Source organism: Coturnix japonica, chromosome W, assembly GCF_054131305.1.
Source record: "Coturnix japonica strain WE chromosome W, WE-NBRP24, whole genome shotgun sequence".
NCBI lineage: Eukaryota > Metazoa > Chordata > Aves > Galliformes > Phasianidae > Coturnix > Coturnix japonica.
In genome coordinates, this window is record NC_140701.1 from 5,495,690 (window position 1) to 5,520,188 (window position 24,499).

The 24,499-nt window shown below is 41.0% G+C and overlaps 1 protein-coding gene and 1 pseudogene across 1 annotated transcript; both read left to right on the top strand.

Moving 5' to 3' along the window:
- Window positions 1-445: 445 nt before the first annotated feature.
- LOC146754372 (kinesin-like protein KIF20B) lies at window positions 446-8,763 on the top strand. The gene is made up of 6 exons (XM_085527578.1): window positions 446-578; window positions 1,308-1,430; window positions 1,830-1,991; window positions 6,526-6,652; window positions 7,190-7,332; window positions 8,344-8,763. Exons 2-6 carry the CDS (start codon window positions 1,317-1,319, stop codon window positions 8,422-8,424), a joined length of 627 nt encoding a protein of 208 aa, XP_085383704.1. The 5' UTR covers window positions 446-578; window positions 1,308-1,316; the 3' UTR covers window positions 8,425-8,763.
- Window positions 8,764-14,809: 6,046 nt separating this feature from the next.
- Window positions 14,810-24,381, top strand: LOC146754373 (kinesin-like protein KIF20B; annotated as a pseudogene).
- Window positions 24,382-24,499: the final 118 nt, after the last annotated feature.

Genomic DNA, 24,499 nt, shown 5'->3' on the forward strand with positions numbered 1-24,499 from the left:
TAAGTAACCACTGAGTTAACTTAGAGCCCTTTGAGAATGAACTAGAGTTAAAAATAGTTAATGGGAACATCCCTTCGACTTAATGCATCTGCATGCTTATCAATGGCCAAACTACTACTTTAGGATGCTTTGGTATGCTACTTGAGTTCCAAGGGAAAACAGGAGTGTGCAAGGAAATAAAGAATAATATGGGGATTTCTGGTGGTTTTGTTGTACATCCCTCAGAATAGCATCTGAATAATTTATTGCTTCAGAATCTGATTATGAGAAGCAAGGTGAAATTCAAAAGTAATTGTTTAAATCTTGTCACTGGTCTAGATAGATTTAAGAGTCTATTTACAAATAGAAACCAACAGGCAGGGCATGGATGAAGCTGTAATTGCTGTTTCCATGAGATGTGTAACAATAATGTTCTTTGTGTCTTTATTTTTAACATAAGGCTAGAAAATATTCTTTCTGAGAGTTCTGCCCTTGTACTGAATTTGAAAAAAGATTTGCAGAGGAAAGAAGAAGAGTATGCAGATCTAAAAGACAAACATTCTGATGCCGAGAAACAAATTCAGCAAGTACAAAGCGAGGTTTGTAGTCAACTGAGATATTTTTTTCTGTAAGATTATGCTTGGCTTTCTGCTGTTAAAACTTCTCAAACTTTAACTATGAAGCTGGAAATTTCACACTAGTGTGGCTAGCAGCAAATCTTAGGTAAAGTTGCCATTGAAGCTCTAGAGGGGACCAGAAGTTAAAACATGGTTTCGCATAGATAATGAACAGAGGAAAGTAAAGTTGGTTAGTAGTCTGGAATAAGGTTTGTGAAGAGAATAGCTAATCTGCCTCTGGAGGGGATTTGTTATTATCTCTACGTTACTGGTGACTTGCCATTGGTATACGTGGTAACTCCAAAGCCTAAAACCTAAGTCTTGTGAAAAAACGCTGATAACTGGGAAGAAGAATGCTATTTACTTGAAGAGAAATAGACTCATTTCCAGAGGCTCTTTAATATAAGCATGTATATTTTTTTTCTTCAGTTTCAGCTTCAGTGATGTTAATAGTTAAAATTTAATTATTAAACAAGTAGATATTTTAAAACCCATTTTGCAGGATCTTAGTCTGAAAGTTTATTGGGTGTGCTTGGGGTGGAAAATTGAAGCTTAAAAATGAATTCATGTCTTCCTTGGTAACCTTGCACTTGCTGTCATTTTCCTACTCAGCACTTGTTTGTGAATTCCTCTTTATTTAACAAAGAAGTATTTGGCCAGGTTGGATTACAGAAGTCTTTTAATGAACTGTGAGCTGTGCTTACATTACAGGTGTCCACGATGCGTTCTGTGGAGGAATCCCTCAGGAACGGGATGGATGAACTTGAAAGGATTAATAACCAGTTTAAGGATGAGCTGGATTATAAAGACTATACTATCCAACAACTTAAACAGGTATTTTTCTTGCTCTTAATTTTTATTAAATGAATGATGCAGGTTTTCCAAGCAACAGGAAAAAGGTCAAAAAAAAAAAAAAAAATTGGAGCAAAATGAAAGTGGCCAACTGAAATTAGTGGTAGACCATGAAAGATATTCAAATAATTAGTCACTACAGAGCACTGGCAGATTGCTTTAAATACAATAATCTGCATAGTAAATACATATGTAATACATGCATGTAACCTGATCTTGTTGAGTGACATCACGATATGTTAATTGAAATGTCTTACCATAAACTCTTTCTATCAGCTTGAGTCCTTATTTATGCTATATGAAAAACTTATTAATTCTAGGCTGTCTTAAAAATTCTGCTTGTTTCTACTGTGTATGCTTTTCTTTCATCATGAAATATAGGAGCTGGAGGAAAGGGACCATAATCTTCAAAAGTGGCGTGAGGAGAGAGATCAGTTAGTAGAAGCTTTGGAAGAACAGCTCAAAACTTTGGCTTCTATTGCCATACAAAAAGAGACAGAAATAGCAGAACTGAGACAATCTGCCTTAAAGGATTCAAGCAAGGTCAGCTCTCCTTTCCTCCTACCTGATTAGCTACCCATAAATTCTGTAAAACTCCTGTACCTGCTCTTTGTATTCTGGATGTGGTTCTGTTCTTGAACACTGTCGTATTGACATCATGTGCAACTAACCAAAAAAAGCACCAGCTTTTATTTTTGTTCTTCAGAAACAGAATTTCTGTTAATTACTAAAATTTCAATTTTTTCAGTAGTTCAGATAAGCAGATGTCAGTTTGATGCTTATGATCCTACAATCATACTGGACATCTGTAGCTTTTTCTGATAATTCACAGCATTTCCGGATCCCAAGCTAGGCTCAATACTCAGACAGTAGTTCTGTCTCAGGTTTCTTACTTTCTTTGCTTTCTCTGAGGTAGTATCTACAATGGCATGAAAAGACAGAAGGGGACGTGGAGAGAGATTAAGGGAAGCATCAAAAAGCAGAGGGGGGATGATCTCTGGAAGTTGCATTTCTTATTTCAAAATCCAGCTTTTAATCAGGATAGCCAATCTAAGCCGTAGCATAGAATTTCAGAAGCTAAACAGAAGACTAAATGAGTTGTGCTCTTTTGAGAATGTTTGGATTCACTTTCTCTGAGAAGAAAGATGTTCTCATAGCAAAACTTCCCCTACAACTGCCGACTTTCTCACAGTACCGAGGATTTGGGAACGAATAAAAGCTCGGGTTATTATATCTTAAGAGAGATGAAGGCTGAAGCACATAAGTAAAATAGAAGAATCAAAATATATTGTATTACAACTTCCCAGGCAATTCTGTGACTACTGCACTTGTAACAGTGACCGTACAAATCCGTGAAATGTTACTGTTCTTGAATAGTTAAGTGTTCTAGCCTGCAATTCTAAAACTGATGCTACTAAGTAATTGCAATACTGCTTGTGTGTGTTAATTCCTTTTGCCAATCCCACAACTCAGCAGTTTTTACTGTTTATTAGGATAATGCAACTGTGATAGAAGAGTTAAGAAAAGAACTGGCTGACAAAGATGACTTTATAAAGGAATTAAAACAACGCATTAACCACAGTAGCCCTCAGTGTTTGCCAGAAATACCTTTACTTGAAGAAAGACAAAGTAGAAGGAATGACTCTGTAAATGAAAAGGTATGATTATATTTATAGAAAGTAAGTACTTAACATCTTGTTAACCCCTTTTTGTTCTTCTGTTTTCCTAGGAGATACTGGAGCTAGAATCATTTTTCTTAGCATATAGTCCTTTAACTACATATTCAGTGATGAGTACTTGTTGGTTCTTTTTGTCTTCCACTCAAACATGAGCTCTCATCTTCTCAAAACTATTTTATTTACTAGAACACCATCTCTCTGTGTACATTATGGAACTTTTCCATGCAGTTTTCCATGTATTCGTATGTGGATGCTGAAGATTAGGCAGAGGTTTAGCCTTTGGTGTTCTAACATAGCAGCTGTGAGCGTGCAGAGTATGGGGGGAATGGATGACAAAACGACCAGCGTTACAGATTTTGTCCCTAACTAATGTCTCGCTTTCTCTCTTTTGGAGGCAGAATACTGCCTGAGACTGTTAGTGAGACCCAGTAGGGTGTATCTGAAGATCACACAATGAATAGATGTTACTACCTTCCCACACTTGTGCTGTGTTTCAGCTTACGTGTTCATGTGGTGTCTGAGCTTGAGGTTTTACACTGTAGCTTTAGAAAACTCAAGATATTTTGGAGGTCTAATGCATAGCCTAATCTTTACTCCTTTTAAATATTTACAGCCTAGGAAACAACAAAGCAAAACTAAAACTGGAGAAAGTATTCCATTAAGATGCAAAGCTGAAGACAATTATTTGTCACGTCCATGTACTAGGAGCCTCACTTCATTAAATGAATCTGAGGTTAGTATGAAACTTCAGATCTGAAAATGTTGTGATTGTATTGCTTTTGATAAGGAATGAGTAGGAAAAGATCTCATGTTCTCTAAACAATTCCCAAGTTTTAATTTATTTATCCCTTTCAAGGTGATCAGATCACCTGTTTTTATAGCCTTTGATAGGAATAAAAGCTGTTGAAACAATTGTGTGATGAATTTTTGTCAGGTGCTGTTGAAAACTCTCCTCATGTTAATGCTTATGAAGTGGCTCATGATTAGATAAGTTACTTGGAAAAAATTCATGGAGCCACTGAAACGGGCACAGCAAATTGAACTTATTTTCTTCCTCTGCAGGATTTCTGGAGATTGTTTTGTTAGCAGATGATGTTAATCATTCCTATATAAGTTTTTAATTGCTAACTTTCATAAAATAGCAGTTACATATATTTTAAAAACAAAGTATTTATTAACCAACTTAATTCTTGGAAATACAGTGGGTGGTGATACTCCATTCAGATTCTTAGCAGAGCCTGATAAAGTGGCTCTGACTACTTTTTGTCTTTCTACAATCTTTGGTAACTTTTTGAGAGGAAGAAGACTACCCTCAGGGGGTCCGAACAGTGTAAGTAGTAAAAGCTGCTAGTCTGTGTTTGGGACACTGGAGTTTGCTAGTTACTAGCAGCAGTAGAAGCAGCCATCTACCATTTTCTGATGTCCCCAGCAGCCTGTCTTCCATGTGTTCAACCAGCATCTGAACTCATTTTTGATACGCTAGCTGAATTCCTGCCATAGAGAAGGAGGAGTCCAGGTGATCTCAGTTCTGACTTTGTTGTTCCTGTTGAGAAAAACAGGATTGGGTGGATTGTGGACAGTAAGTGCTGCTGGGGAAATGCATACTGACATTTCCCTGTCACTTAGCTGTGCATTTGCTGCCATTTGACCATGAGCAGGTACATGATAGCCTTCAGCTTAAGTACGGTGTCATTGCTTGAATGTCTGTATTCTCTCCAGGGAAAAGATAGCAATGGAGTTCTTTAATGACTTGTACTGGGCTTGCACCTTGCCAGCTGGACCTTACTTATGTAAATAACATCTCTAGTGTAGAAGAGGAAGGGCAAATTCCCTAAGATTAAGCTGGAAGTTAATCGAACACTTGAATCAAATGCTCCTGTTCCTGCCCAGTTCTGACGCAGCAGAGTTGAGAAGAAGAAAATCATGTCAGTTCTACCACCATTCTCTATTAAAAAAAAGTGTAGTTGTCTGTGCCCTTGAGAAAAAATGACTTGTAAAGTATCAGGCTCAGTTTAACATGGAGAACTTTTTTTGTGATCATAGATTGGAAATAATTTTAAATGTAACAAGTTCTAGGAAAGAGGGGTAAAACTCTGCTGTAACTGAAATAGACTCCTTCTGTTACAAGTGTTCTTACAGCAGGAAAATTGAATGCTTACATATCCTTTTCCAGATGCTTTATAGCTTTTTAATCTCATGGCTACCTTAACACTTGCACTTAAAATTCTTCTGTGCTATCAGGAGCATTTGGGAACTGTCCTCGACTCTTCTGGAGTGTCCGCAGAAAATGGCAAAACTAGTCGGTTCCCAAAACCGGAGCTGGAAATCCCACTGACACCTCTGCAACCTGATAAGACGGAGATAAAGCAGCACGGCAGCATGATACCTTTAGGAGTGAAAATGCCTAAGGCAAAAAAGAAAAGAAGTGATGACATGGATGAGGTATGACCTAGACCCAACAGAAAACAAAATATCTGATGCCTTTTTACCATTCTCATTTAAGCATTAAAAAAATGCTATTTCTACCTCAGTAAAGTAGTTGAAGAATTTAATCAATGAACTGCTTTAATGAACAAAACTAATAGCCAATCTCAGTGATAATGGTTTAAGAGAAGGGAATTTCTCTTAACTCCATTGTGTATTTTCTTTGAAACCTGTAGACATAAATCAGCTTTTTAGACATCATGAGATGTCTAATACTGATATCTTAATGTCCTGTTTTTATAATTGAATGCTTATTTATTATTTGATTTACAGTGGAATAGTTACCACTAGCAAATACTTCCCTACTATTAGCAAAAGTGTTTAAAGTGTTCACTTTTGTGACATCAGTTGTTCTTTCCAAAAGAATCATGGCTGAAACTTGTCTTATTTTCCCAGGATTTTGTGAAAAGTGAGAACACGAAAAATACAAAATCTGTCATGGCTTTTAATTCACCCTCTGCAAGTGACGAGAAAATGGTTGTTTTTTGTTCTGGTTTTGAAGCTAGCTTGGGACTTCCTGTAATTGTGTGGTCACACGAAAGAAGCAGTGTCTTATCCTTATGTGTATACCTGAATGGGAATCTTACATGCTTATGAGCTCTTCCTATTAAATTCCATAATCTAACCAAAGGGCAAGTCAGTCTGTCCCCAGAGTGTGTAATGGCTGTACTGTGTAATGATTTGGAGGGAAGGATATTGCACACTGAATAGTTGGGAAGAGAAGCTTTAGTGTATTATCGTGTGCTTTTGTAAGCGAAGCCCTTGTATTAAACTAAGGTTCATATCATTAATATGCATGGCAGTTATTAAAAACAGATGTTCACATGTGATAGCAGTATCCATGGCATGGTCAGAGTATGAGTAGTAGATTTTTCCCATCTGTTGTTTCACATGTTCACATCTGTGTTGAACAGAAATCCGGAAAAGACTACTTCCTGAGAAAGCGAGTACATGCTTCAAGACTGACTAAAAAGAAGGATGAAACACTGCAAAAAGTTGGAGATTTTATTCAAAGCTCTCCTTCTATTATACACTCTAAAGGTTGGTGTAGAATAAGTTTTATTCCATGTTTTCTAGACATTGTAGAATGGCTTGTTTCTGCTGTAGGCTATTAATGTATGTGTTCTTAGACTTGTCTGCCATGTTAAGTTGTCCTTTGATTTATGAAGTAAATGCATTTATTCGTCTCTTCAGAGATTCATTATTACATTTGTGAAAACCTACAAGTATACAGAGAAAGTTGGTTCTGTCTTGTGCTTCTGTCAGCACGAAAGTTAGGCCTGTTGTTTAACTCCTGCTGAAGTTTCTGACTTCCAGCGACTTCTGAGCCATGATTGTCTTTCATACTCCATTTTAATGCATGCTTTAAGCTGCCGTACCTGAACCTATAAACAGTTTCAGCTATAGAAGCAATAAAGAACCTCAATGAACAAATACAATTTCTGAGTATTTTCACTTAAATTTTACGTGTCATTTATAAACCAAGTTTGTTACGAAGCTTTTTTTGCATTCAGTGATTTAAAGACTCACAAAACCAGTAAGTTGATTGGTTTATGTATCAAAACAAATTTCTTCTAGCCAAGAAGCTGATGTCAGCAGTAAGTTCTCCTAAATCAAACGAACCTGAAAGTCTCGAAGAAGGAGAGACCAAGCCAAAACGATGCAAAAGGAAGCTGTATTCCACTGTCGTTTCTGGCCCTCTAGATATACCTGCTTGTTCGGTAAGTGATTATACTGTAGTCTTGGCTTAAAATAAACTACTAAGGAGTCCAAACAGACTGGAGGTTTCATCTATTTGCAGGAGGAGGTTGAAAGTACTGAGGTATTTCTTTATTCTACCAAGTCATTCTTGTTGGTCTTCCTGTTGTTCTGTTTTAGTTTGTCCTCAAAGATCTCTGTGTTTGGCTGGCTTACAGTTTACTAAGTAGGTGATGTAGCAATCACGGAGATGTCTTCTAATTTGGAATCATAGATAATTTCAGTGTGTCGGAGTGGGATTATTCTACTACACGCTTTTCTAGAGCACAACTTAGACAGCTTTTTAGGTATGCTTTAACTATGATCTCATGTCTAAGCCAACTTGCAAAGGTTCTAATGTGCCAGTTTCATGACTCTGTCAGCAGCTATTGTGCTAAGAACATTCTTGCTCTGTTGGAACTGCATCTTTTAATTATATTAGAGTCCTTTTTCTGTTCAGCATAGTGATCTTTTGCCCATACTGTAATATCCCTCTGAATTTTTTGATGATTTGACGAATGATAGGGGCAGAAACCAAAATGTTATTTTTTTTTGTTAGAGGATGAAGAAGATGAGAATTTGTTTTCTCACTGTAGTTCTGAGAACGTGGAACTGAACCGAGAACTGAAATTCTGGGCAAGTCATAGCTACAGGGATTGAGGCTAAAAATGTTTTCTGAACGCTTCATGTTTCACAAAACAAGTATTATAATACTCTTTTGAAAAGAAGTATTTCAAAATGAAAGCTGCCTTCAGGCTTTCCTCAGATGTGTGTGCTTTTTTAAGATAAACAGGATTTTGTACATTCTCCATATTTGTTCCTTGTGATTAAGCTGCATTAAAATGATCTCGGTATCCCATAGTTTTCTGAATAAAATATAATAAGCGAATGCCATTCTGAAATCCATTTAGGGGAAGAAATATGTTTGCGTGTGTCAAGAAGAGCTTGTCAGTCTTGTGTGAAAAGATGAGTAACTTTTGAAATGTTTTCTTCAGGAATCTGAGGAACAAAAGAAGGAAAGTGATCATCTGATCATCAAGCGACGGCTGAGATCCAGAACAGCTAAAAAACCTTGAAGAAGCATGTTTGTTCCCCTTTCTCAGGACATACTTTTATCATATTATTAAAACTGGTTGTTAATAAACAGTAACAGTTACTCCGTTGTGTTCTTAAATTTGTATATAGGTGTTTGTTGCAGAACGGCGGGAGAAAAGCAGACGACCACACCTGTCATTGACATATGATCAGCGAATCTCATTTATTCCTTGGCTGCGTGTACCTTTATAATACGGATAATTAGCTCATACATATTGCAACATATCTCTGTTTCGTTCGATTTGTTGGCCTCAATTATATTATATTGTGTTATCTTGTATTTCGATATCATATTTAGTAAAGTAAGTTTTTCCTCCTTAGATTGCCGCTGTTTTATCCCATTCCCCTTTTCCCCCTCCTTTCCGGGCCCCGGGGTGGGGGCCCACATGGTGGCTTCCCCTGTCACGGGCATAGGTAAATCTAAGTAACCCGTGACACCATCCAAAGCCAATCTTCCCTCTTTCTGCCTGAAACTGTTTCCCCTCCTCCTATCCCAAGTGACCCTGCTAACAGCTTTAGAAAGCCTTCCTGCAACATGAAAACGTGCCTGTGAGCAAACAAGCAGAGAGAGCAGCAAGGATTGCTGTTGCACTGCGTCACGCCGCTCACTGCCCTCTCCTCCCTTACAGGTTTCAAATGGAATTGGTCCCCAAACTGCCGCCCCTGATACACCGCAAGTCCTCCGGGAGCTTCTCTGGGGCATGGAAGCCAAAAAAAGATGAGACTTTGCCACCTCTTTCCAAGGGCAGGAAAGGTAAAGTGGCTTCCAGCTCCTTTCCACGGCACAGGCAACCAACTGGAGGTGGGCAGTCTCTTGCTGACCATCATCCCAGGGCTCTCACTTGTTTCAAACCTTCCTGCCGGCTCAGCATGGCTTCTTCCCCTTAGATAATGGTTGGCCTGTCCAAAAGGGAAGTGCTGGGTGTGACGTACCCCCATCCCTGGCTATGGCAGGAGGATGTGGGGATCTCAGGCCCTGCCCTCCCCCAGTGGAAGGGCAGGGACCCCAAAAGTCATTCTGCTGCCTTCTTGTCACCAGCCAGGTCCTCTTTCCCATAGCCAATGTCCCTCCTGCAGCCCCAAAACAGAGCTGAGCTGCAGAAAGGAGGAGTGGGGACAGAGATGGTTTCAGGGCTGGCTCTGGGAACAGGCCTGAGTGCTGCTAGTGAGCGAGCCAAAGGCTTGATGGCGAATCTCCTCTTCCTTCCCAACTGCAGTGAGATTTGACATGACTCCAACCTACACCAGAAGCCTGAGCACTGCAAGTGTTGACAGCGGGCAGTTGCGAAGGAGACGGAGCTCTCTGCAGAGGGAGAGCATTGCCTACAGGTGAGGCTGGAGGCTGTGGGCTGGGATGTGCATGGGGGTGACCCAACGAGAGCCCATTCCCTAACGCCAAAGGGTCGCTGTTTGTTTGTGGCTGCCCGAGAGAGGGATGGGGAGGCCAGGAGCCCCCCAGTTCACAGGGCTGGTCCCTCTCCACGTCTCCAGAGAGCCATGGGACAGCCCATCAGCTGTCTGTGGGGAAGGCTGCATTACAGCCCAGGCTCCTGGCTCAGGCTGGCAGGATGCGGCCCCAAAGCCATCAGCCACTCAGGCAGACCCCTCCCGCTCTGTCCTTTCAGTCTTCTGCCACCCATCGGGGCTGTGCTTGAAGCCCCACGCCCCTTCCCCTTCAACCCAATTTGGTTCCAAAGAGACCCCCCCGCCCCCCCCCCCATTAAACTGGGGTCTTAGAGTGCCCCCACTGACTCCAAATACCTCCCCCAACCCACCCTATAGACCCCAAACCCACCCCACTGCACCCTAATCCCACCCCACAGCCCCCAAACACCCCCCCAAGCCCACCTTAAAACCCCCAAAGGCCACCCCATAACCCCCAGATACCCCCCAAACCCACCCTATGGACCCCAAATCCACCCCTCAGCCCCCAAATACACCCAAAACCCACCCTATGGACGCCAAATCCACCCCTTAGCCCCAAAATACCCCCTTAAACCATGCTGGGGCCTTGGGGGCGGCTGTTGGCGGCCCTCAGCCCACAAACCTCTTCCGCTCCCTCTGCCGTTCCCCCCCCTCCGCCCCACGCCACCAGGTCAGGCCTCTCCGGTCTCCACTCCCCCTTCCCCCCATTATCCCCAATGCGTCCGTGCCGTAACCCGCTCCCCCGGAGGGAACGCGTGCTCTGTGGAAATGAGTCCCCTGGGAAACGCGATCCGCTTCACTGGCGTTCCGCCCTCGCTTTGGTTCCTACGGCCTACAGAGCCGGAGGAAGGCGATCCCGGGGAGGGGGGGGGGTGTCCTCAGAGGGGTGGGGACGTGTCAGCTGTGTCTCCACGGAGGAATGTGTGTCCTCCCCGTACAGGTGGAGCTGCTGCTGCTGCTGCTCGTGTACCCCCGTGGGCGCCCCCCCCCCCCACCACCCAAAACGAAGGGGGGCTGCGGGGATACCTGAGAGTATTGGCTCAGGCGCCCGGCCCCCCCCGGCCCAAAGCGTGCAGCCGCTACCTGCGGCGTTTGGCCGCCCGGAGCCTGGGGGGGTTACGGGAGGGCTTTGGCACGATGGGGAGCCCCGGAGGGGGGTTACGGCTTTGCCTCCGTTTGGAGCCCGACGACGCGACCCCCCCTCATCGCCTCCACATCCTGGCGCTGCTGCTGCAGATGGGGGGGGGGGCTCAGGGCTGATCGGTGCGGTTGGAGTCGGGGGGAGCAGAATTAAGGCTCACCCTGCGCCCCTCCCGCTTTCCCCCCCCCACACTCCTCCCGGTCAATGCCCTATTCAGCTCCTAAGGCCCCGGGCGATGGGGGGTGTCTCCAACTCCTCTTTGCCCCCCCTTCCTTTACCCCTAGCGGCTCAATTGCGACCCTCCCCCCCCCCTTGGGACGCCTCCAGGCGACGCCACATGTTCGACACCATGTGGGAAACGCTGGGGGGGGAACCCGAAAGCCAGTTGGTGTGAGAAGGGGCTCGGCCCCCCGCCGTCATCACCCCCTTCGTGTTGGATGAAGGGGACGGAGATGGGGGGTGGGTGGCGGCCGCCTCGTTGCCCCCCCCCGCGGTCTGGCCATAGGAAATAATTCATCTCGATGGTTTTCTTATGGATTCATTTGCTTCCTCGAGGTTGTCCTGACATTCGGCAATTTCCTTCAGTAGCGTTTCGAGCCTTTTCACTTCTGCATCCTTCTGCTGTAGAAATATCACATTCCAAACAGGACAAACCAGATCATTTTAGAAACAATTACAAGCCAAGTTGCATTTTGGTGTTAAAAACAGCCATAGACTCATAGAATAGCCTTGGTTGAAAAGGACCACAGTGTGCAGGGTCTCCAACCAGCAGACCAGGCTGCCCAGAGCCACATCCAGCCTGGCCTGAAATGTGTCCAGGGATGGAGCATCCACAACCTCCCTGGGCAACCTGTTCCAGTGTGTCACCACCCTCTGTGTGAAAAACATCAACCTAATATCCAACCTAAACGTCCCCGTATCACTTTAAAACCATTCCCCTTGTCCTATCACTATCCACCCTTGTAAACAGCCATTCCCCTGCCTGTTTATATGCTCCTTTCAAATACTAGAAGGCCACAGTGAGGTTTCCCTGGAGCCTTCTCTTTTCCAAGCACAACAAGCCCAGTTCCCTCAACCTGTCCTCACAGGAAAGGTGCTCCAGCCCTCTGATCATCTTACTGGCCCCCCTTAGCATTATTTGCAATTCTCTTTTGCCTTCCTGCAAGCACACCTGCTTCAGGGCACATTTCATCCCACTGTTAGGCCTTGTAAGAAGCACTATGGCAAGTCCATATGCAGAAAACAATGGCATTCCATTCACTAACAGAGAAACTATTCTGCCCTTGCTCCTGACTCTTGTCCCTGCCTCCTCCTGCACTGGGCAGTGTTTGTGGGCAATGAAAGAAATACCCACATTCTGGAAAATACAGACAAAAAAGAAACAGGCAGAAAAGCGGCACTAATACTTTGTCACTGGTGGGAATCTCCACAGAAAGTGCTGTGCTAAAGGTGTGAGGTTAAGGGATCATCACTATCAAGATAAAAGTCACAGCATGGAAGATTTAGCGATGGCGTGCTGACTAGAAGGAAAAAACAACACTTACCTTGGAGCTTGTTCATTTTCCCTCCTATCATTGGATATCTTCTCATCATCTATGTAGCTCTGAGGTTGGCCAAAGCCTGTTGCCATGAGCTTTGCTAAACGCAACAGTGCTGTGGCTCAGAGGTATTACACCGGCACATAGCATAGGAGAACTCCATAACCCAAGTGTCATGGGAAGAAGAAAGGGGAACTGTTACAATTAATTACGTTCACTAAATTGATAATTGTAGGCTTCTTGTCACACACTACTGCCTACAGCAAAACAGCACAGATGTTGACAACTGTGATTTCTGCATACAAGCAACCACTCAAGGCTGAGCACACTCTCCTGTCTCTTTGCCATGCCTAGAAAGACCCAGAAGAGCTCAGTGTTCTCTTGCTGTTAGTTTACATCCTCCAAGCACTTCCAAAGGCACGCTGCTCTGTAGAAAAAGCTGAGCTGTCCAGAAAGTTTGTGCAGGAAGAAGGCAGCAGTGTCAGTGCACGTCATCCTGGGGGATCTGAAAGCATTTGTGAAGAGAACAGGGAAAGAAGAGGGAAGAGAGCAAAACCAACAGGCACTAGCACTGCTGCCCACAGGGGGCGGGGCTTGAGGCAGGGCCTGTGCCAGAGGGGGGCCTGGCACAGTTAGGGCCAGCTCAGGGCCCAGAGCAGAGGGGGAGCAGGCAGAGGCAGGGCCTTGGGGCCCAGGATGGAGGAGGACCAGGCACAGCTGGGGCCAGCTCAGGGCCCAGGTGAGAGGGGAACCCAGCACAGTCGGGGCTGCTTTGGGGCCCGGCACAGCCAGGGCCTATCCCCCTTTTTTGCACATATGAAATGCTCCCAGCTGTGCTGCACAGCAGAACATCTTTCAATGGAGATGAAAGCCTGTGAAATGAAAGAATCCTTTCTTATTTCTTTCACATTTGTGTTTGTTGACTGCAGTTCCAACCAGGTGGACTCGCAGTGTCTTGCAAGTGCCACCTGGAAGCAGGTACAGACTGGAGACACAGCACCCTCAATGTCCAGGTGAGTAAGAGCAGCCAAGGAGGCCTTTGGGCTCTGCAGGGTCCAAGTGTGGAGCATTACACACAGGAACAGCTGAGTATAAAGACAGTGGCAGAGCTGCAGAGCTTGCCATAGTAGAGAGCCACAGTGGCTCAGCTCATTTCCCACAGTAACACAGGAAATAAGAGCCATGAGGGAAATGCAGATGCCTTCTGCCCCCATCAGAGGGGAGGAATGAGCTGCACTTCCACAGAGACATTCCTCTCACAGCCACTCACACCTCAGGTGTGGAGGGACGAGCTGGGGCTGCTGGTGGCAGCTGTGGAACATTGCCATCTGTGGTGCTCCATCCTGCCCTGGAGGGGCATGTAGAGCTGAGGACCTTTGTCACTGCACAAATGACTGCAAGCAAGATGTAGCAGAGGGAACGTAAAGCATTTAATAACTTATCATACAAAGCAATGAGTAATAGAAATGACAGTATTTCCAACCAAATATCCCCCATCCTAGCAGTCATATCTGATCTCTACAATCCCACCCAAACAATTTCCCAGCCCCCTCCAATTCATCCTCACTATCCCACCCCTGAATTTCCCTCCCCCAATTCCCACACAGTAATTGCCCACACTAATTACCAGCATGCAGGGCATGGGGAACACCTGTTCCTTGTGTGCAGGCACCTGGAAAAAAAAGAAGTGTCAGGGAACTGGGGGTCTGTAGCAGGTTGTGGAGGCTCTGCATAGAACATAACCCCAGACCACAACCCCATCAGCTGCTGGGAAAGCAGCATCCCTGTCATTGGGGGATGTTGCCACTGGTGGATAGGGACACAGGGAGAAGCCACACCTTGGTATAGCTCTGATCTGCTCATGTCCAGTCCAATCCTCTATAGCACTTTCCATCTTCTGTCCTTTGTTCTTAACCGTATCCTTCCTTCTCTTCTGCTCTTTTTCTTTCTTTTAGGTGTCTTACCTGTATCTGCTTTTCCCCTCTTCTGTTCTTTTACTGCTCTGGTCAGCATCCAGTGTCTGCACCACAACTCTAGGTTTTGGGATCGAGAAAGGTACACAGGGCATAGATTTGTACAAGAAAAGCTCTCTTGCTGTGCCCAACAGGTGACAAAAAGGGGCCCTCAGGACCACAAAGGCAGCTTGTTTCTCCAAAAAAAATATAAACTTAATTCTTTTCTTTATAAGAAGCATTAGAATCTTACAGAGAAGATGAAAATCATCTTCACTATGCTTTTAGACTGCGCATAGACTAGACCAAGATGTGTGGTGTTGCTTTGATACCTTATGAGGAGCACCGGTATCAGTGGATGAAGCTAACATTGTCTCAGAAGCACAATAATGGAGTACTTTTGTTTATAGTTGGCCTGAATGCAGTACAGGAGTGTGTTGCAGTAGTACTTGTTCTGAAATTCTAGGCTCTGACTAAGAAGTTTAGCAGGGTCCAAAGCACTTGTGAAAACAGTAAAATATTATTACTTCCTGTGTTAACAAATGAGTCTGTTACAATAGGATGATGAAAATAATGCTGCTTTAATGTGCTAATCATCAAACAGAGGATCTAGTCAGATTTCTAACTTCCAGCTCTTTAATTTTAGAGGTCTAGTTTGGAGCCTTGGGGACACATACAAGTTTGCCTGCGTATTAAACCCTTTACGGCACGGGAGAGAGCAAATGGGTCACAGGTAAGGCATTTATTTAATCATAAACAAAAAGCAACCCTTAAAGTATATATGTTTTCTTTCCTTTAAGATGACCTTTTAAAACTTTTTTCATGCCTGCATTAGTTGTGCTTCCTTGTAATAGGGATGTGTTTCACTTGAGGACTCAACAAGCATTATACTGAAGTCCCCTAAGAGCTCATTGGGAAGAATGAGCGATAAAACTTTAGGACAGGCAACACAGAAGTTCACCTTTTCACGGGTAAATTAATTGTCTTTAAATGATTTTAAGTTATTTATGGAAAAAGTTGCTTGTCTTCTGTTACTTCATATAAAGCAAACAAGTTTTTCTTAACTGTCTTTAGAATTATCAACGTGTATCTGACTCCTTACAAGTACCTAAATATTGCTTAAACAAAATAAAGAGATTAACCAGCTTCTTGGTAACATTCAGGTGTTTGGACCTGAAGCAACTCAAGAAGAATTCTTTGAAGGTACTGTGAAGCAACCAGTGAAAGAGTTCTTAGAAGGATGTAATTGCCTTGATTTTACGTATGGCGTTACAAATGCTGGGAAAACTTACACATTCCAAGGTATGAGCAGAAATGCTTTTTCCTTGAATTAATTTCTTAAAGTGAGAACTACTTCTAGAAGAGAGAGATGTTATGACTTCTTACCTAGTTACTCAACAGGCCTTGTACGTTGCCTTCTTTTGAATACTAGTAGCCTTGAAAAGTCGTCTTCTTCCATAACAAATATTACTAAATTTACAAGTGTGTAAGACAGCATACACTACAATAACTTTGGTTTTTGTTCCTACTATAAATGCGTGCATCTTAAATGCTGTTCTTTATTTGAAGGCAAAGTATGTCTGAGTTTGTTTGATTTATTGTAGGCAGAAATTAAACATTCTGAAACATTTGATCAAGGTATTTCAATCTTTTTTCAAATTTCTGATTTTAGTAATAACAGCAGCATAGAAGATTGTGTTCCCTGAGCTTTAGTAGTACAGAAATAATACATAAATGTCCTTTCTGGCTGGGAGCAGTTGTTTTTTATGTTTAATATTGTCATAACAAATGAAACGATTGGGTTCACAGGAAACAAATTCCCCTTATTTCTGTTATTTAGTGTTCTGTTACTATGTATTTCCAATAGTTTTATATGTGTGGAGCTGAAGACTTTCCCATAGTAATACCTTTTTAGGACTTAAATATTAAGAATCAACAGGGTAGTATGTTCAAAAATTATCTTTCTATGCACCTTCCATACAGCACTATAGAAATTCTTCTGCGTATTGTCCTCTCTTGTGTTCATGACTGACTTTAAAACACTGAAGCTTGCTTGGTATTTAGTGACAGTGGAAAAACTAAGGCGTGAAGTAGGCAAGATGTGGAGGTAGTTGTGTGCTCCAAGAAAAGGCAATGGGAAAGGAGCTGAGTTACTCTAACAGTTTTTATGAGACTTGTAGATATTTCTAAATAGGGTTTGTGGGACGAAGGGAATGTTGTAGCAGAGACATCACTCTGGTTGTTATTTCAGGGTTGTTTCAGAGCGGGAAGGGAGCCTGGTAAACAGTTGAAAATCTGCACGTCTGTTAAATGTGGGAGTTTGCTGTGGGTTATTTTTTCTTCTTAAGGCTAAGCTTATGCAGAATATTCTGGCTGTTTTAAAGTGATGCCCTGTAATGTCTAAGGAATGGGATGTGAGCTGTTGCTTAAAGCCAGTATTTTTCAGGGAACAGTCTAGTAACACTGCAAACATTGCTTCAGACTGTAACTGGCCTCTAAATTCTTTGTGTATACTTTGAGATTAGAATCAGTTATCTTTGTCTTCATTTATGTTTATATGTTGCTTACAATAGTAACCTGGCCCTTCTTTTGTGTATTGCTTACAGGGACAGAAGATGATGTTGGTATTTTGCCAAGGACGATGGATATGTTGTTTAAAACTGTTGGAGGAAGGCTATACACAAAAATGGATCTGAAACCTATTCGGTGGAGAGATTACGTAAAACTGACTAATGACAAAGTGAGAGAAGAAATTGCTCTTAAAAATTCGTTGCTTCTTCTGACAAAAGAGGTAGGAAACTACTTTATAAAGAAATGATGAGTACATGCATCTTGTGATAGTTCAGTGTTATCCTTTCCATTCTGTAATGAAAGAGGGTTCTGTATTTACACACAGTTTTCTATTTGTCTTTCTGTTCCTGCTGAAAAAGAATGAAGCATCTTATTAGTGGTGTGCTACACCACACTGGGGTATTTTAGTTGTGGAGTATGTTAACTTGATCTTACTGATGAGGTGGTTAAGTGTGGACTTCACAGTGTGAAAGGCAGGTGGCAGTAAAATTCCTTCTGAATTATTTCAAGAGCACAGCTGAGTATGAAGTCTGGCTCCAATGATCTTTAAGTATTTCGGGGAAAAACAACACCTGTCTTCTACATGAACCAAAGATGTGTAAAACTGTTCTAGGTTTAGTGAGTATGTGGAAAGAAAATGCAGTGAACAGCTATATGCTGATCTCATCCTACTCCATTAGAGAGTTAAGATGTGATCGTGCGATATAGGTGCCTCCTCTAGTTTCAAGACCCGTGTTCCTAGGTAAAATACTTGACCTTATAAGCTAAGTAGGTACAAGCTTTGCTGACTATACAAAGCCAGATCTGGGTGAGTGTCATGTAGATGAAAACTTCTATGGTAAAAGTTTTACTTCTAAGCATACTGTATCTGGTAGGTGAGATTCCTCCTCTTCAGTAGATGAGAATTTCTTTCTACTTTTGTGCTCTATAAAAAAGCAACACAACCTGAAGCCTGGGAACTGAGTATACATCTATGAACATCATGAGATCTACATGTTGGGAGCTATTCTGTATTTTCTATGACCAAACTACTTAAAAATATTATATTTACAAAATTTAGTCATAACTTCATTTGTGTAACACTTTGATAGCCTGAGTTAAGAAATAATAAGCTGCTTATCTACATTAAGTGATCAAGTATTCTACCTTAACTTCCTTTTCTGAGAGTTGACCTAATAAGCCATAGGATATGGAAGTCCTGAATTAAGAAAATCCCAATAAGAAAAATATTTCAGGAGTCCAAGATTCATGAAGGGTAAAATGCAGATTATAAATGGGCTATTGAAAATCATCTTATTAAATAACTCCTTTTCCTGTTGGGGATTCTCTCCCTATTTGTTCTTTTTCTTTCTGAATCAGGAAGCTGAAATGCATCAGATCTTATAGTAAAGGAATTGTCAGAAATGAGTAGTAAGGTGAAACCAGTCAAAACGTGTAGCCAGGATTTTTGTGTTGGCACCTTGGAACTATACTGTATTGTTTTCTGGTAGAGCAATACAGCTGCTTTTAAAATAAATAAATAAACAAATAAATAAATAAATAAAAGCAACCAGTGGTGTATTGGTGCTGTACATCAATAATAAATCCTAAAGTCTCTGTTTTCTTTCATAGGTAGACCATCACAACAGCACTAATGACAAATCCCCAGCTGATTCTAAGGGTATGTTTTGTATTAAACAGTAGCAATTAGAAAAGCTTCTGTAAGGTCAACGACTGGCTTTTTTGGCTAATGCTGATAATAAAAGGATTATTTAGCTTTTATTTGTAACAGAACGGAATAATGGGCAGGACATCTGGGCAGAAAACAGAAGGAATAAAATGGCTAGGAGACTACTGGGACATCTATCATAACCTGGTTTTATGAGGTGAAAGTAAAACAAAGAAAAAGAGTATGATTTGTGATAAGATCCCTAGTGGTTTTCCAACAGGCCTTTAGGGCACTTAAGAACTCACTAAATACTTTTTTTTCCCTAATAAGTCAGAACGAAGTGTCCTTACTAGTTCAGTTCTCTATATTGTAAAGACTGAAGAGTTCTGAATATTTCTAACCCAACTATAGATGTTAGATTGGGTTTTGGAAGTGAAAAAGCAAGCTTTATAGCAGGCGTGTCTTTGCAAATGTGTAGGGCAAGCGTCTTGACTTCCAGATACTTGGTGTTTGTATGAGAGGTGGGGATTCTCTGTGTTTATGTTCTGGGAAAAGTTTTAAGCTGTAAGCTTAACTATTACTTATTTTTAAATGCAGCTAGTTTTACTGTCTCTACATTGACTTGTAATATTTTCTACTTTGCAGGTGCAGAAAATCTCTCAGAAGGATCAGACCAACTTAGCAGATTATCTATAGATGATTTTGTGAAGTTCTCTGGGTTTCATTTTTTGAGATTTACAATGAATGTTTTTATGATTTACTGGCTCCTTTATCAAATGACAGAAAAAAAAGGACACTTTGCCTTGCTCAAGACATCAAGGGATATTCTTACGTAAAAGGTAACTAGAATACTTTGCAAACTGCCAAGCTTGTCATGGAATAGTGTAACATGTTTCTTCTGAGATAGAAAACTCTTAAATGTGTTCAGTGTAGCTCTAGAAGTGTCTGCTTGAATGTGAAGGCAACAAGCTACATGTACGTATCTGCATCTTCAACAGTATTCTCCTTATTCCTGTACTTTGCCCATAAAGCCTGTGTGAACTCCACTGCCTTCATCATCCTTGAAAATGAGAGCCATACAGTCGTTATAATGCAGACAAAATCCAGATAACCCATCCCCAATAAAAACTACAAGCTAAAACAAAAAACTTCTCAGATTGACTTCTGCACCAATGAATACAAACTTTCGGCTTCTGTAGTTTAAGAACTTAGCTTTTGTACTTTCAGTACTAAGGCTGCTTGCTTAATTTGGATGGAACATACTTTAGTATACTGGTAGGATAAACTGTTGTGCTATACTATACCTTGCCCTTTTCTGTGGGAGGAAGAATCTTAGTCTTATCTGCCATCAGCTTGTCGTATGTTTGAGGCAGAGTTAATGAAGTATTTTATTGTCTTAACTAAATGTTCTTAGTTTGTATACCTTATTTCTTGTTCACTTTCTCTTTTGCTAGCGAAGCTTGCAAAAATCACTTTTCCTTCTTTTGAAAGGTTTGCAGTGGGTTCAGATTTCTGATTCTAAAGAAGCTTTCAGACTTTTTAAACTGGGACAGAAACACCGGAGTTTTGCAAGCACAAAGCTAAATACTTGCTCCAGCTGAAGGTGGGAAACTTTCACTAACATTGGGTGTAACATAGTGTGGGGAAGAGGGATGAATGAAAATATTGTTTATGGCTTTTTTTCGGGGAAGAGGCTTTAAAAAGGCTTGATATCTAGTGTTCCATGTGATATTTTGTGACAGTTTGTGATTCTAGTGCTTTGAACTAGAAGGATTAGTCCTTCAAGCAGATAAGTGCATACAAAAGCTAAGTGTTTTATCAAAAACTCTCAACAAAACAACTAAGCCTTCTTCCATGTAAGTAATGGTGGTTCATGAGGGGGAAGAAAAGCAAAATAAACCAAGACGGAATGTCTCTTTAAAAGGTTTAATGCATCTAGTAGAATTATTGTTAATTGAATCTGGAATAAATCCAGCAGTGTTTTGAACAGATGTTACAGATTTTAGAAAATGTGTGTATTTCTGGCTATTGACCTTGCTTCATTTCTCCTTTTAGCCACAGTATATTTACAATTAAGGTACTAAGAATTGAAGACCTTGAAATGCCACGAGTGACACGAGTCAATGAGTAAGTTCAGAGCAGAGTTCCCTTCTTCTTTTAGGATGAAATTGTCAGTTACTTTCAGTATTGATGTATTGATATTGGGCTACGGACACTAGGTTCCCTGATACAGCCTCCTGTATGAGTGGTGGTTCCCCATTTCCTGTCATTATGCAGTACTAAACCATCAAGTTGTAATGCTGTTCTATATCTTGTGCCCACTGTTCCACACAGTGTTCCTTTATCCTTCTCACTCAACTTCTGAACTAATGTAAATCCTCAGAAGGAAGAATATGGCAGAAAAATGGAAGCTGTGTTGGAAAAGAGTTTGGCAGGAAGTAGTGTGCAACTTCACTAGGAAAGCAACATTAAAAAGCATGAAAGGGTTCAAGAAATTGTTCCTCTAGGAGGAGTGGTTGTGTTGGAAATGATAAATAATCAATGTACATTCAAAGGCAAGAAAACTTAATTTTCCTTATCTGCCTTCAGATTATCACTGTGTGATCTTGCTGGTTCAGAAAGGAATACCAAGACGTGCAATGAAGGTGACAGACTGAAAGAGAGTGGAAATATCAATGCATCTCTCCTAACTCTAAGCAAGTGTATTAGTGCACTCAAGATCAGTCAGCAGTCAAAGTAAGTCCTTGTACAAACTGTAAACTAGTTGTAGATTTCAGATATCATGTACAATGTTTAAACTATTGTTTAAAATGCAGAGTACGAAACTATGTTATGAGTGAAAACTATCTGTAGGCTTCTGCAGATGTGTGAAGACTTAATGATCTAAGAAAGTGATCTATAAACTTGCCTTCTTTTTGTTGTTGTTTTTTGTTTGTTTGTTTGTTTTTTCAAATAAAACCATTCCAGTTCTAAATTTCTGAATGTGTTATCATAGACTTAAGCAAATTAGCGTTGTGGTTTTTTTGGTTTTTTTTTTCTGGCCTTGCCTTCTCAAACAAGTCCTGGGGCAGATTATAAAATTTGTTTTCACTATTTTCACTTTAAATGTGTGAAATGTTAGACCTTTTCCTCCTTTGTTAGTTAGTTGCATTTATCATTTAGTTCTGCTGTAACAGTTTTCCTCAGGGATATTGCTGTGCTTTGTCCTAGCCAAGAGACATGGTCAGAATATATATATTATATATATATAATTTGGAAAAGAAAAATTATATATAGATATATATAATTACATATATACATATAGATATATATAATTACATATATACATATATATATATTTTTTTCCAAACCTTGATGCAACTTCATCATTCTTTCTGATCTAGCTAACCAAATTCAGAGAGAAGAAAGCCTGCTTGCTACTTCTGTCTGAGGTTGTGCTCTAAATGAGTGCAGACAGAGCTTTCTGTATTTTAAACAATGTAGTATTTATTTACAGTCACAGCTGGATATAATTGCAGAATTCTCTGCTGATTCTCATTTGAAGGTGTCTTTCTGTGGCAAAGATTAGGTGAGCTCTGTGTTCATGAAATGCCACACTGTGCCTGGTAGCCTATTCAAATTCTGTTATGCTTAAAAGTAGATGAAAATAGGCCTTGCTACTGGATTAGTCTCTTATCTGTCTGTCCTTTCTAGGGAAGAAGGATTCCTTAAAATTAGCTGCTGCTTAAAGTGCTTTGATTTATTCAGAACTGTTTTATTTGTTGGTCCTGATCACTTGAAATTTTAACAATATGGGGGAAATGTAGTGATGACTTTGATAGTAATTTTCTTTAAAATAAGAACTCATTTACCACTCCTGCACTAAAGCTACTTATGGGTCACGTGTGTTGTGACAGGAGCGTAGCTATGTGAAGCTTTTAGCTCTGTTGGCAGAATTCAGTAGCTATAAAGAGTCCAGCAGGTAACCTCACTAGAGAACAGTGTGTTTAGTCACGCTTTAGGAGTTCTCTCCTAATTTTCTGTACATCACCAGCTGTTTGATTCAGTGACTTAACCTTGGTTTAGGAAACACCAGAGATGTTGTGATAAGTATATGCTTCTTTATTTCCAAAGTATTTACTATTGTCCTTTCCTAGAGACAATATACTGAGAGAGTGGTTATCTCTGATTTTGTTGGGTACTGTTTTCTTAGAAGTAGATAGGTCAGTTTGCCAGATGTGGTAAGGGAAAGAGAAAGGTGAGAGAGAATTTAAGCTAACGTGAGGCTGTATGACCTATCTTAGGCTGGATGTTGAATGTACTTTTTGTTTTAAATGTTCTCGTGGGTTGTCTAAGAAGATAATGGCTGCATAGTAGCTGGAACAATCATACAACCTGTCTGCAAACTAGCAAAAAGATTAAATTCAAAACAACCCACAGCTCAAAATGATTTAAAGACTAGTGCAGTTATTAATGTGTTGTCTTCCACTTGGATAGCTCTCACATTGAAATGAAGCTGTTAACTTCTGCTAATGGGATTTGTTGTGGTTTTTGTCTTCAAAGGGTGCAGCAGCACATACCGTTTCGTGAAAGTAAGTTAACACACTTTCTTCAGGGATTCTTCAATGGAAAAGGGAAGATACACATGTTAGCAAACATCAGCCAGTGTGCTTCAACCTATGAAGAAACACTCAATGTGCTAAGATTCTCAGCTATTGCACAAAAAGTGAGTATGTTGTAGTCTATTTTGTTGATCAGTACTTATGATTTGCATTTAAAGAAAAAATTCTGTTCTTCTAAGAATATGAATCTATTTGTGTAGTATCTGTAGTGAATCTGGGTGTTTGTCTCCATACAGCAGTCAGGATTTTTAATTTAGTGTTTTAGTTGAGCTTAATTTTCCTACAGAGTTTTCTAAAAATCTCTACTGGGGTCTTTGTGTTTCTTTGGGGCGTGAGGGCAGAAGCATCTTCTGAGAATCTCATTCCTAAAAAGTATTCAACCTAACAAGAAGCAACTTGTTACATCTGGAGGAGATTTTATGCTATTTACTTAATTTTTCTCTCTTCTCAAAATATGATCCCATGTAGGAAAGCAAATCCAGCTACCCCATATGTTGCTGCTGTTGTAATTTTGAATATTGTCCAGTTCAAGTGTTGACAAAAGAAGTGGAGCAGTAAAGAGTTTGAAAAGCTGTGTTATGGCCATCAGATGCTTCAGTGGGAAAGTGGGGGTTAAGCGGAATGGGTAGGAGTGAGTGCTATGATATAACACTGAAGAAGTTAAGCTGTCAGATCAGTGCTACAGTCTTGATGGAAAACTTTGAAGTGCTGAGAGTTTGTGTTTGAAGCACAATTGATGGATGTGTGCCCTTGGATTGTGGCCTTATCTGAAAGAGGTTAAGTGTGAAAGTAGAGGGAGCAGCCTATGAGGGTGATGTGGCGCTGCAAGACAAAGAACTGAAAAGATGATGATCAGTTGCATTGAATGCAACTGGAAACTCAAAACATAAAAAAAGCAGAAATCTATGGCTGCATGAAGTGGCAGTTCTTGTACATTGTTGGCCTAGTGAAACTCTTGAGGTTAAAAGCAGGATTGGAGTCTGCAATAACTCTTTTGTAATTTCTTGAAAACTGGTTTAAGTAGTGACCAAACATCAAATACTATAAAATATATTAGCTGTTACTAGAATGCCACTTATTTTCCCCCAATATGAATCACTGTCATGTTGTATGTGAATTTGTGAGGTGGGTTTTGAAGCTGAAATTAAAAACTTCTTGTATGGCTGTGTTCATAGTGGCT